Here is a 12,246-nt window from a genome sequence, read left to right on the forward strand (position 1 = left end):
TTCTTTACACCATTACTCTTATCCACTGACTTTGTCCAAACTGAAAACATTTCATCAATTTATCGCTGTTGAAGTTGAACTTATTGCACTCAACACAGCTAATAGTTGTTAGTTACTTACCTCAAACCAACACAAGCATTGAAAGATAGTGAAAGCCATGGCATGTTCTTCTTCATTCACATTTGCCAGTCCATCATCACTTCCCAGACCCAGAAACTCACTTTGTTCTTCTCTAATCCCCAGAGCCATGGCCAAAGAGCTTTACTTCAACCATGATGGTTCAGTAACGAAGAAGTTGCTGGTAAGGACTAATAGTTTGTTTTGGTTCTTCACAAGCTGTGAGTGAATTGGTGTGTGATGGTGCAGGCAGGGGTGGACATGGTGGCTGAGTTGCTTGGTGTTACATTGGGTCCAAAGGGGAGGAATGTTGTGCTGCCCAATAAGTATGGACCACCCAAGATAGTAAATGATGGAGAAACTGTTCTTAAAGAGGTGCTCTTTTCTTTTTGCTCATTCATCATTAAGCATTTGTTTCTTCTCTTTGATGTTCTTCTTTTTGTACCATGGTCGGTTTAAGGTAGTGAATGTTGAGAACCAAATAGGAGTCTAAATCTTAGAGATGAAAAAATTGAGTAAGTGGAAGAACTATAAATCTATATTTTAAGGATTTAGACTGTAGTTGAATTCATTTGTCATTGTTGTTGTCTTTTCTTAATGATTTCTTTTCTTAAAGAATCGTGTTAATTTCTTATAATTCATGTTTTATTGATGTTGTTTCTTTCTAATAATTCGTATTAATTTCTTACATGATTGGACTTCAAGTTGTCTTTTTTCAATAAATTCTTCAGTTGAAAGATCCATTAGTGAAAAAGTGACATATTTATGCATTGTTAGATTACTATTTTGAAAAACAGTTATTTATTCTCTAAAGTATAAAATAAGACGTGGCTATAAGAAGATCATAGTATTGGTAAGCCATCCACACTTGAACTAGAGCATTTGAAGAAAACACAAGAACAGAATGAGAAAACAGTTTCCAGTGAGTTGTTTCTGTACTTTGGTTATTGAATGAGAAATTGACTGTTGAGTAATGAAAAGTTGTTTCAGAAAGTAGTGTTTGGAACAAAAAAGTAAGAAGAAAATCAAGCATGTCCTTATTTAGTTTTTTTCCACAATTTGGTGGGTGTTTTCCATGTTGTCTTACTGCTTATGTGCTTAATAAACTTGTATATCATCAGGTCCTTTAGTAATATGGTTTTGTGAACTTCTCTTTCTTGTGTTACATAAGATTGAATTGGAAGATCCGTTGGAAAACGTTGGTGTGAAATTGGTGAGACAAGCTGGTGCTAAAACCAATGACCTAGCTGGTGATGGCTCAACTACATCTGTTGTTCTTGCTCATGGCTTAATCAGAGAAGGGACAAAGGTAAACAAAACCACCTAAACATGAGTGTCCTATTACATCAATCACAACAAAATTATTACATGTTAGCACATATGAAAAGTTGACATGTATTGCTATATAAAAAAAGTCCCATCCTATATCTGTCAAATTTGCAAATAAAAGTTGAAGAAACATTAGTTTTAGTTCATGCTTTAATCACCATGTTAATAACTTTAAAGGGGTGTTCTTAACTTTGAGGTCTGAAGCTCCTTTCTTCTTTCTCTAGGTTATTGCTGCTGGAATGAATCCTGTTCAAATTGCTCGTGGGATTGAGAAGACAGCAACTGCACTTGTTTCTGAACTCAGTTTCATGTCAAGAGAGGTAGGATCAGTTCATTTATTTTTTAAAAATTAAAACATCTGCATTATTAAAATTTTGAGGATCATAGTAAAGTTATATGGGCCGCATGATAGGTCTTTTTTGGAGACAAGATTTAATAGGGAGTGATCAAATAAATGTGATATTAACTCAACTTACATAAAACAATTTTACCACTTTCAACTCAAAACCTTATATCGATGAGTTTATGTCTTTTTTTCTCATATGATGTTTCATTTTCTCATATTTTTTAATTAATGTGATTGCACTTGCAGGTTGAGGATGATGAACTTGCAGATGTTGCAGCAGTAAGTGCAGGGAATGATTATGCAGTTGGAAACATGATTTCTGAGGCACTGCATAAGGTAGGGAAACGAGGAGTAGTAACAATTGAAACCGGAAAAAGTACTGAGAATAGTTTAGAGATTGTGGAGGGAATGCAATTTGATCGTGGATATTTGTCCCCATACTTTGTCAACAATAGAAGAAAGATGACAGTGGAACTCCACAACTGCAAGGTATCAATTAGAGTCTGGAAATGATGATAATTAGTAAGAAAATATGTAATTAAGATGTTAATAGTTATTTGGTTGCAGTTGCTTTTGGTGGACAAGAAAATCACAAACCCAAAGGAGTTGATCAACATACTGAACAATTCTGCAAAAGAAAAGTACCCAATTGTGATAGTTGCAGAGGACATTGAGCAAGAAGCTCTAGCTCCTGTCATTAAAAATAAACTTCGAGGGGCGCTTAAGGTAGCTGCCATTAAGGCTCCTGCCTTTGGTGAACGCAAGACTCACTGCTTGGAAGACATTGCCATCTTGACTGGAGGTACAACATCCAACACTTCCACTTATAACCTTCATTATTTTTACATGCATAGTCTTCACTTTGTAGTTTATTCTGCAATACAACATTAGTTCTTTACACCCTTTGTTTCTTTCTATTTGATATGCTGTTTTTCAGGTACTGTGATTAGAGAAGACATGGGATTCACCCTAGAAAAGGCTACCAAGGATGTTCTGGGTTCTGCTACAAAGGTAGTTATAACAAAGAATTCTACGTTAATAGTTACTGATGGGAGTACAAGATCACTTGTAGAGAAGAGGGTTCATCAACTGAAGAAGCTTGTTGAGGTGCATATATACACAATTTTCAAAACCATCACATCTCACACTTCACTAGTGTTCAATTTTCAAAGTTAAATGGTATATTGTTCAAGATTTTGTGAAAACTATCAGATATTTATAATAAAAGAAATATAGATTAAATAATAAACAAAATAATTGAAGATAGAAGATAAGTATATAAGATATCTAATATATGATTGACATATTTCACACAGAATACAGTGGATAAATTTCCCAAAAAGATATTGAATGAAAGAATAGCAAGATTATCAGGGAGCATTGCCATTCTCCAGGTATTGTAAATTTCATTTCATTTTGTTTGGATATTTTGGAGTTTAAGAATTCTGTTTCTTTGGAGATAGTTCATATACCTATTAGCAACTTGAATACAAATCATAGGTAGGAGCACAAACACAAGTGGAGCTGAAGGATAAACAATTAAGAATAGAAGATGCTCTAAATGCAACCAAGGTATATATTATTTCCTTTTCATGGCTCTAACAAGTTAATTTGCCACCATTTTTATGGTTAACCTTCTTACTTGGAACATGGCAGGCTGCAATAGATGAAGGTGTAGTAGTTGGAGGTGGATGTAGCCTTTTAAGACTATCCAAAAAGGTGGATGGTATAAAAGTACTTCTAGACAATGAAGAACAAAAGGTCTCATTCCATTGCACTTAGTTTTCCATATCATGTTTGAAGTTTATGATTTAGCCAAGCTCTTGTTGTAAATATTCCTTAAAGTCTTTGTTTTGATTTGTATCTTTTTGTTGTCTGCTCAAGACATGGAAAATTTATTTGTGTATTATCTGCAGATTGGAGCTGAAATCTTCAGAAGAGCTTTAAGCTATCCTGCAAGATTGATAGCGAAAAATGCTGGTGTAAATGGCAATGTTGTTGTAAATAAGGTATTATAATGTTGGATTCTTAAAAAAAACAAAATATAAGATTGAAAGAATGCAGTACTGATCACTTGATATATCAGTTTTTGCACTTAGATTTTGCATGCTTTGTAATTTTACAAGAAACTTTTTCAAAACTATATATAATGAGAATTTTCTAACATTTGTCATGTGTTCAACTAGTGTTGATTTATCAGATAAAAAATTTCAATTATTAACAATTTTAATTACTAAAATTTAGATATTTTTTTTCAGATTTTAGTTTATTAAACTAAAGAAGAACGTATATATTGAATAAAATGCAAGCTTGAGGCGTTTATGGTATGCAGGTTTTATTAGAAGATAACATGAATTTTGGTTACAATGCTGCTAAGGACTGTTATGAGGATCTGATGAAAGCTAGGATTATGGATCCAACAAAGGTATGCTCATTTAGATACCTTTTAAATACGGAGATTCTACATTCAGAAATCTACCAAATAAATGTTTGTTTGTCTAAAGGTCAAATTAAATTATCAAAACAAAATTTTCTTAATTAGAAAAGTAACCTTAATCAACTTTAGAAAAGGTCAACAATGGTGATATTGTTGAAAAAATCCCAACAAACATTATAAAAAAATGTCAATAAAAAAAAAACTTTGATTGACATTAATAAAAGTAGTTTTTAGACATTAATGGAAAAAGGTTTTATCCTACAATAATTTCAACTTACATTGATCGATAAAAAGTCCACTAATATTAAATTAAAAATTTGGATGATACCAATTGAGAAGTAATTCTACATTAGACAAGAAAATTTTTATCAATGCCAATCAAAATAAACTTAAACTCATTTTTAAAAATTAAATTATATATATATATATATATATATATATATATATATATATATATATATATATATATATGAGAAAGAAGTTGAAAAGTTTGAAATTCTAAAATTGCACATATATCCCTTGAGATAATAATGAATGGCATTTACCTCCTTCTACTTTTAAAATATGAACTTATATCCTTTATATTTTTAATAAATTTCCCGCTTCTTATATTACAATAGTTTTAAAATAAGCATATACCTCTCTCTTTCTTTTGACATACGACTCGTCTTTATAAAATAGTTACAGTTTTACTATTTATTTTTTTAATTACACATTATAATAATGTTATTGTTTTAATGGAAAAGATTAAACTATTCTCTAAGTCCCTAAAGTTTGCCACCATTAATATATCACACTGCACCTGTAACAGATTAGCACCAGGAGAAACATTTTGTAACAGTGTTCCAGCACCATGAAGTTTTATCCGGTGTCTGCAGGAACTAAACTCGCAGTTTTAAAGCCTAAGATCTAAAATTTAAGCCACAAACAAGTATGCAAACGAAAGAAAGTATCTAATAACCGATGAATAACAAAAAGGGAACAAAAAAGGAATGTGAATCAGTGAAAAGCATGACGAAAACCATGTTAATTTGGCAGTGGAGATGCAGTGAGATTAGCACAGAATGACCAAGTCTGTGATGTTGAAAATTGATGCAGGTAGTTAGATGCTGTATAGAACATTCAGCTTCAGTGGCCAAGTCATTTCTAACATCTAATGCTGTTGTGATTGAGCGCAAGGAGTTGCAGCCCATAACATTGCCCCCAAGAAAGGCCATGGCTACCCCAAATCTTGCTATACCAAAAGATCTTGCCTTTTCAAAGGGTCTTCCTATGTCAAAAGATCTTGCTATGTCAAAAGGTCATTTCACTCACTTCATCGTCTTTAATTTCCTCTGCCACAATATTTTTCCCTGTTAGTAGTAATGATTGTGTTGAAATTTGATTACTCAGGTTTTGTACCAAAGGGCTTCTGAAATGGAAAATTGTGAACTTTCAGAACCATGCCTGGCTGCAGTGTGAGCAATGAACAAACAGTGCAGATTATCCACAGATACATTGTACAGATAGTGGCATTCATCAATCCTAGGAACAACAAATGAAGTTACCAAGTTCTCAATTTTGTAATAAATTTTGAATATTCAAGCAATTTTATAAGGAAAATGTGAAAGCCTTGTTGGATACATGGTAAAAAAAAGAAGTGAAAATAAAAATCCTATTTTTTCTTTTGTCGTTTGGAGTAAACCATTCCCCGTATGCCATCGGGATCGGCGACGAAGCCCAATGGGCGATAGAACCCGAGAACTCGGGGCTCCGAATAAAGGGCAATATTGGAAATTCCTCTTCCGAGAAGCTCCTTCAGCAGCCTCTCGATGACGGCCTTGCCGAGCCCGATGCCCTGGAACGACGGGTCCACCACCACGTCCCATATGATGGCGTTGAAGACGCCGTCGCCGGTTGCCCTCGCGAAAGCCACCGGCCGCCGCGTCCTCCGGTGCTCCACCCATAGAACCGCCTGCGTGTGCTCCAGTGCCAGGCGGATCTTCTCCGCGTCCCGCCGTGGGAAACCCACCGCCACGAACACAGTGTTCAGCTCCTCCAGGTCCAGCCCCTCCGCGTCGCGCCGCAACAAGAACCCGCGCGACTCCAGCGCCTCGTCGGAGACTGAGAGCGGGTAGTCGCCACCGTAGGGGGAGGACGATGCGACGGAGACGCTTCGGGGGAGGGTTCGCACCCTGGTTTGGCCGAAACGGAGACAGGGTGGAAGAGGAGCGGAGACAGCGCCACGTAACAACATTTTATAGATAGAACAAAAAAGTGTTTTGAATTTAATTTATAATGGAAATTTCACACTTTATGATCATTTTCCCACTTTATCTTAAATAATATTTTTAAACTGAAAAAAAAAAAACTCAAGCTTAAATAATATTTTAGAATTATTCTTATTTGCTAAAACAATATGCTCTTAAATTTTCTACTTCCATCCTGATTTTGATTTTAAAATCTTATCAGTAAATTAATAAGTACGAATAACAATAAAATAAAAAACATTAAAAATAATGATTATGGAGAAACTAGTATCTATAGAAACAATTAATCGTACAGTGATTGTAATAATAATAGTAATAATTTATTTTTATTCTGATGGTGTGGCTGTTTTTGCATGTTTGTGGCTGAGAGAAAGCCTTCATGGATAAGGTGGGTTAGATGAGAGTTTTTGTTTTATTTGTTAAAGAGGGAAATGAAAAGGAAAATAAATTGGAATGTTACAAATAAACATGAGATATACATATAGAATTATTAAAGAAAATATTTTGTGAGTGGTTTTTATGGTTTTCAATCAAAAAATTTAGGTGACTTTAATAATGATTTATTAAGATTTAGACATTACAAAAATATCAATAAACCACCGATCAAGAAGTTCATCTCATGTATTCATGAAATCTCATATGTTACATTTTAGAAAGGGTAATAATCTAAAAATAGTGAGACTTGGTTATTTAATATTAAATTGTTTTATTATAAATAAGTTTTGTTATAAACGAGTTTCATTATTTTAAAATGTATCATCTTTCTAGAAACTACTTTTCTAGAGTTATCTACCTTTCCTTTAAGAGTTTTAACTCCTGAGTCATCTATTTGACGATTAGGAGGTACCTAATCGACAACGGCAACGAGGTTTACGTTTCTACCCGATCAATTTCTTCAATAGAGCAAGTATGTTTCGACTCCTTTTTCCCTTCCATTTCTTAAATCTGTTTTAGAGGAATCTTTTATTGTTGCATGTGTAATCATGCATCTCCTACACATTCTTGATTCATCTAGAGTTCTAACGACTTTGTCCGTTTGTAATTTGGTGTTTCATAGGTTCGTATAGGTATTCCTTGCGGTTCAAGTAATCGACAGGGCGTTTTTAGAGTTGGGCAATTTCTTTGAGAGGTAAGGAAAGTTAGAATGTGTTTAATTCATGATTTGGTTTGCATGTTTGGAAATTGTATGATTATTGAACTGATTGGACTGAATTGATGTTAAAAGTAGATGGAAAATGTGTAGTTTTGATTATTTTGAGCATGGAGTAATGAATTGGGATTTTGGTCCGTTTGGAATGATGTTAATTTTGTGGTTTTTAAACTGTAGGAATCTGTTGTGAGAGTGAATGGTTGTGAATTGAAGAAATTTACACTTGTTTTAACTAGTTTAAAGAAAGTGGAGTGGTGAAAATTTGTTCTAGGTACTAGGTGTCCATTTGGTTGCTAAGGGTAGTCTAGGTAGGTCATTTAGGACTGGTTAGAGTCCATAAACTTATTGAAAAAGTGCCAAAAGTAGTAGAATGAGATTTGGGTCCCTAGGTTGAGAAATTTGGTGTTTTGAAAGGGGAATTGGTTAGTAATCACTTTAGATTGATATTAGTAAAGTTTAGGAACACTTAGTTAAGTCTAATTAGGTGTATAACACAATTTAGGAGAGTTAGAAGTTGGGAAAAATAGTTAGAAGTGGTAAATGTGGTTTGAGTTGCATAATTCTGTAGAAATTGTGCTGCAGAATTATGCAAACTCGCTGAGCGAATATGGTCACTCAGCGAGTGGTCATGAGGGATGACTCACTGTTTTGCTTATTCTCACAGCGAGCTAGTGCACTGAGCGACCAGTTGAGGTCTAGGAGCACTGTTAGATTTATTCAAATAGCGAAGGGGTGCGCTCAGTGAGTGTTTGGGAGGTCTGGGCCACTGCCTGGGCTTTCGCATAGTGAAATGGGGTCGCTATGCGAGGAGTTGAGGTCTGGTACCATTGGGAGTTTATTCGCACAACGAGATGGGTCGTTGTGTGAGAAACCTCTGATTCACTCAGCGAGGGTATGCATTGAGCGACTATGTCTGGTTATCATGTTTCATTTCTTCTTTGTTTCTTATTTGTGAAGTAATGAAATTGATTTGATTGTGGTTAATATATGATTAGGAATGAGTGTTATTTAAGTATCAAAGAAAGGTTTGTGATTTCGAAATGGTGCGGAAGAGAATTCCAAGGAGAAATTTCTCAGTGATGATTGTCAAAGTTTGTAAGTATGAATATGGAAAGCTTAGTCTTGGAGTTCATCCTGACATTCTAATGGTCACCTATTCTCAAGTAGAGAGGGGTAAGGCATGTCGTGAGAATAGCAGGAGGTCCTAGCCTAGGGGCTTTTCCTTGGCCTAAGGTGAGTGATAACGGACTAACCTTGTGTGGTAGCTTGGGGTAGGCCAACTGTTTCACCACAACAAGTGCACGAACTGCCATAGCTACATATCTGTACTAATTCGGATAGTCAAGTCTAAGGTCTTTACATGTTAAGATGTTTGGAATGATGTATGTGATCTAAATGATTTATGTATGTTATGTTATAAATGTGATATGATTTCTTTGGTATCTAGCTTACCCTTACTTCTGTGTTGTATGTTGAATGTTGTTTTCTCTTTTTCAATGATCACCTTAACCGATATGAGCTTAGGGAGGACATCTTTTAGGGGATTCAACGTTTGGTTGAGAGAGAAAAGCAACAGGATAGATAGTTTTTGGTTCATCAAGAATAGGATCTTTCGTTCTAGTAGCCTGTTAATGAATCGGCAAGTGTACCGAATCGTATCAAGTAATAAACATGGTAAAACCAAGTATCATTTCCCAAGAGACTCACGGCCTAAGCAGTTATGTGATACCTTGATTAACTAAGACTTGAAAACGAACTCATTTTTTTATAATGCAAAATAAAAGTAAACATGAATGCAATTTTGATCAATTGAAGAGAGACACAAAAGTGAATGAATGCTTGGTAAAATATGGAATGAATATGTTGTTGGGGTTTCGATTTCTCCTATCCACTCTCATGCATATAAGAATTATTCTTCTTCATTAATGTTAATGCTACTTTCTAATTTACTTAAAACTCGATGTCTCGGCAAAGAAAGCATATCCTTAATTATTAGTTTACAATGTCTTGTCTCCCTAGTAATTAATTTTGCATTACATACGCACAAAAGCTTAAGGCAACCAAGCATTCTATCCCTATGTCTAGGCAATAGTTCCCTTGGGAGAGATTCCCCAAATCTAGATTCCCCCGTATGTGTCCATATCAACGAAATCAATAATCATGCTATGAATGAGTTAAACAAAGCAATGCATAGAGTATAGAGGAAAAATCTTAATGATTAATGAAAGAAGCATTTGTAAATATAAACAAATTCAAATATATGAGAGTTTAAAGGATTACATCTTCCCCCAACAACAAATGGAATTTAGTTCCTTATTAACATGGAGAAACTAGATCAACAATGGAAAAGAATGAGATAGAAAAACCCTAAAAGTTGAAGATGGAAGCTCCCCCATCCAAATTCGCCTCTAGAGAGTGAAAGAGTGTTTTTGTGCGCCTCTTCTGTCAAAAGATACACTGCCTAGGACGTTCAAGTCCTTAAATAGATCGAACTAAAAACAGAAACACAGACCAAGCTCGTGTCGCCAACGCTCAGTGCGTCCCACTTAGGGCACCCAGGCTTCATCCAGAAACATATGGCACTCAGCTTCACTCAGAAGGGCAAGCAGGCTTGGTGCGACTCGAGGAATTGGTGCTCAATTCCCCAAAAAGGGCACCCAGGCGCGAGCCAGAAGCTTTTTGCGCTAAGGGCCTCAGAAAAGGGCAGTCAGGCATGAGACAGTGAGTTCTGGCGCTGAGGGCCCCTGAAAAGGGCACTCAGGCGTCCTACGATCCTCTTTTCTGATGTTTTTCTAGTCCTTCCTAAGTTCCAACTCCTTGGTGCTTCAACTCTTCTTCCAAATCATCTCAATTCCTACTAAAACAAGGGAATCTAGCCATAAAATCATTAAGTTCACCCTGAACTCTCTTATTCACACAACTTAAATAAAATCATGATTTCAAGCAAGTTTCTAAGTAAAAAAGGTTGTATTTAGTATCAAATTTAAGTCACAAATAATGGTAATTTCAATTGTTATCATAGTTTTAAGTTACTTGTAAGTTCTCATTTATGTACACATGTAGTTTTATACTACTAAAAGGGGATATTACACATTTAATATTTATTTGTTTTTATTTATTTGTAGTAACTTCACAATGAATATATTTTTAAGTCCAATATAACTTTAATATATGCCCTTTAGTTATAATTTCATAATCTCTTTTAATTATATTGCCTGTATTAGAAATGTTGTTAATTGTTGAGGTATCAATATTAGGACACTATTGTCATTCAATATATCGGTTGTTAATATCTTTTATTAGTTTAAAATTTATTTGTTAACTTAAGTTTGAAAAGGAAAATAAATAATATAGTGTGTTGACAATTTGTAGAAAATTAAATAAAAGTTGAATGTGTTATAATTTTGTGAATGTGACACTAGTGTAAAATAAAACACCAAATGTAATATTTGTAATATTAATAATAATTGAAAACAGAATTAAAACATCAAATGAGAATATTTTGTTTTAACTAATATAGTTTAAAAATAGTTTAAAAAAATAAATGAGTTAACCGTCAATTAATTAACAGTCATTCTAGTTTCAAAATTATAAAATAAGGTATTTGCTTGTAAAGTTTATAATTATCTATATTTTATATTTTAGACTGTAATACTAAAAAAGTCTATGTAACATTCCAATTTTTATATTGTTTAATTATTGTATAATATCTTTTAATATTACAAAATAGTTAATTTGAGAAAAACATATAAACTATTATCATAATTATTCAAAAAATAATATATATATATATACCATTTTATACAACAAAATGATATATTGTATTGTGTTAGAATTCTAAGTGTGAGTCTAAGTCTCACATTAAGTAGAAATGAAAAAGTAGAGTACCATATAAGGTTAAAGATCCATTAATGCATTACCTTGAGGTTTTTGGTAGAGAATAGTATCAATCCCTTATGTGGTTAGACTTAGATCTCATTAGTGTTGTATATCTTCCTAGTGACCCTCCTCTTCGATAAACCCAATGTTAAGCCCCTGACAAGTGTACCAGATCGTTATCAAGTAATATAAATGGGTAAGTCCAAGTATCGTTTCCCAAAGGACTCTTAGGCCTTAATTTTCATGTAACCTAATTTCATAAGACTTGAGAAAAGAATAAAGTTTTGATTGTTAAATGCAAAAACAGAATTAAACATGCAAATGCAGTGAATCAATGGTTAAGGAAAAACTATGGATGAATGGTGTTGTTGGGGTTTACAATTTCATCTTATCCACTCTCACATATCTACTCTTCTTATTTACTTCACTTGTTTATCTAATTGCAATGCAAACTTTCTAGCCTACCCTTAGCCCAATCCCTTGGAGAAAAGAGTCTATTATTAATTACCAGCTTGCTATCCCTAGCCTCCCCTAGTAACCAATAATGCATTATGAACAGAAGCAAAATACAATTGATCGTCCTACCCCTATCCCTAGGCGGTATTAGCATAATCAAGAAATTTCTCACCAGTTCATGACATTACCGTACGTCCCTGTATCAATAAAGAAAAACAACTTTTACTGAATGAGTTAAACAATAAAAGCATTAAGCATAGATGAGAACCCAACAATTGATAAA

At 34.1% G+C, this 12,246-nt stretch overlaps 2 protein-coding genes across 3 annotated transcripts; one reads left to right on the forward strand and one right to left on the reverse strand.

The window, feature by feature from the left end:
- LOC106774535 (ruBisCO large subunit-binding protein subunit beta, chloroplastic) lies at window positions 1-5,737 on the forward strand. 2 transcript variants are annotated; one of them, XM_014661564.2, is made up of 14 exons: window positions 1-301; window positions 367-492; window positions 1,289-1,426; window positions 1,671-1,766; window positions 2,039-2,281; window positions 2,360-2,594; window positions 2,730-2,899; window positions 3,109-3,186; window positions 3,293-3,364; window positions 3,449-3,553; window positions 3,709-3,801; window positions 4,125-4,217; window positions 5,328-5,529; window positions 5,622-5,737. In XM_014661564.2, the coding sequence occupies exons 1-14, from the start codon at window positions 158-160 to the stop codon at window positions 5,642-5,644; spliced, it is 1,818 nt and encodes a 605-aa protein (XP_014517050.1). In that variant the 5' UTR covers window positions 1-157; the 3' UTR covers window positions 5,645-5,737. The 2 variants fall into 2 exon arrangements, with proteins under 2 accessions (XP_014517050.1, XP_022642729.1); XM_022787008.1 differs by having other exon boundaries at window positions 5,328-5,703.
- A 130-nt stretch (window positions 5,738-5,867) lies between these two features.
- LOC106774536 (uncharacterized N-acetyltransferase ycf52) lies at window positions 5,868-6,497 on the reverse strand. Its single transcript, XM_014661565.2, has one exon. It carries the CDS (start codon window positions 6,463-6,465, stop codon window positions 5,884-5,886), a length of 582 nt encoding a protein of 193 aa, XP_014517051.1. The 5' UTR covers window positions 6,466-6,497; the 3' UTR covers window positions 5,868-5,883.
- Between the last annotated feature and the right edge of the window lie 5,749 nt (window positions 6,498-12,246).

This window comes from Vigna radiata, chromosome 10 (genome assembly GCF_000741045.1).
Source record: "Vigna radiata var. radiata cultivar VC1973A chromosome 10, Vradiata_ver6, whole genome shotgun sequence".
Classification (NCBI taxonomy): Eukaryota; Viridiplantae; Streptophyta; class Magnoliopsida; order Fabales; family Fabaceae; genus Vigna; species Vigna radiata.

Coding starts and splice junctions, on each gene's coding strand:
- LOC106774535 (XM_022787008.1), top strand. CDS start 158: ATGGCATGTTCTTCTTCATTCACATTTGCCAGTCCATCATCACTTCCC. Junction 2,282..2,359: donor TGGAACTCCACAACTGCAAG/GTATCAATTAGA, acceptor ATTTGGTTGCAG/TTGCTTTTGGTGGACAAGAA. Junction 3,187..3,292: donor GGAGCATTGCCATTCTCCAG/GTATTGTAAATT, acceptor TACAAATCATAG/GTAGGAGCACAAACACAAGT.
- LOC106774536 (XM_014661565.2), bottom strand. CDS start 6,465: ATGTTGTTACGTGGCGCTGTCTCCGCTCCTCTTCCACCCTGTCTCCGT.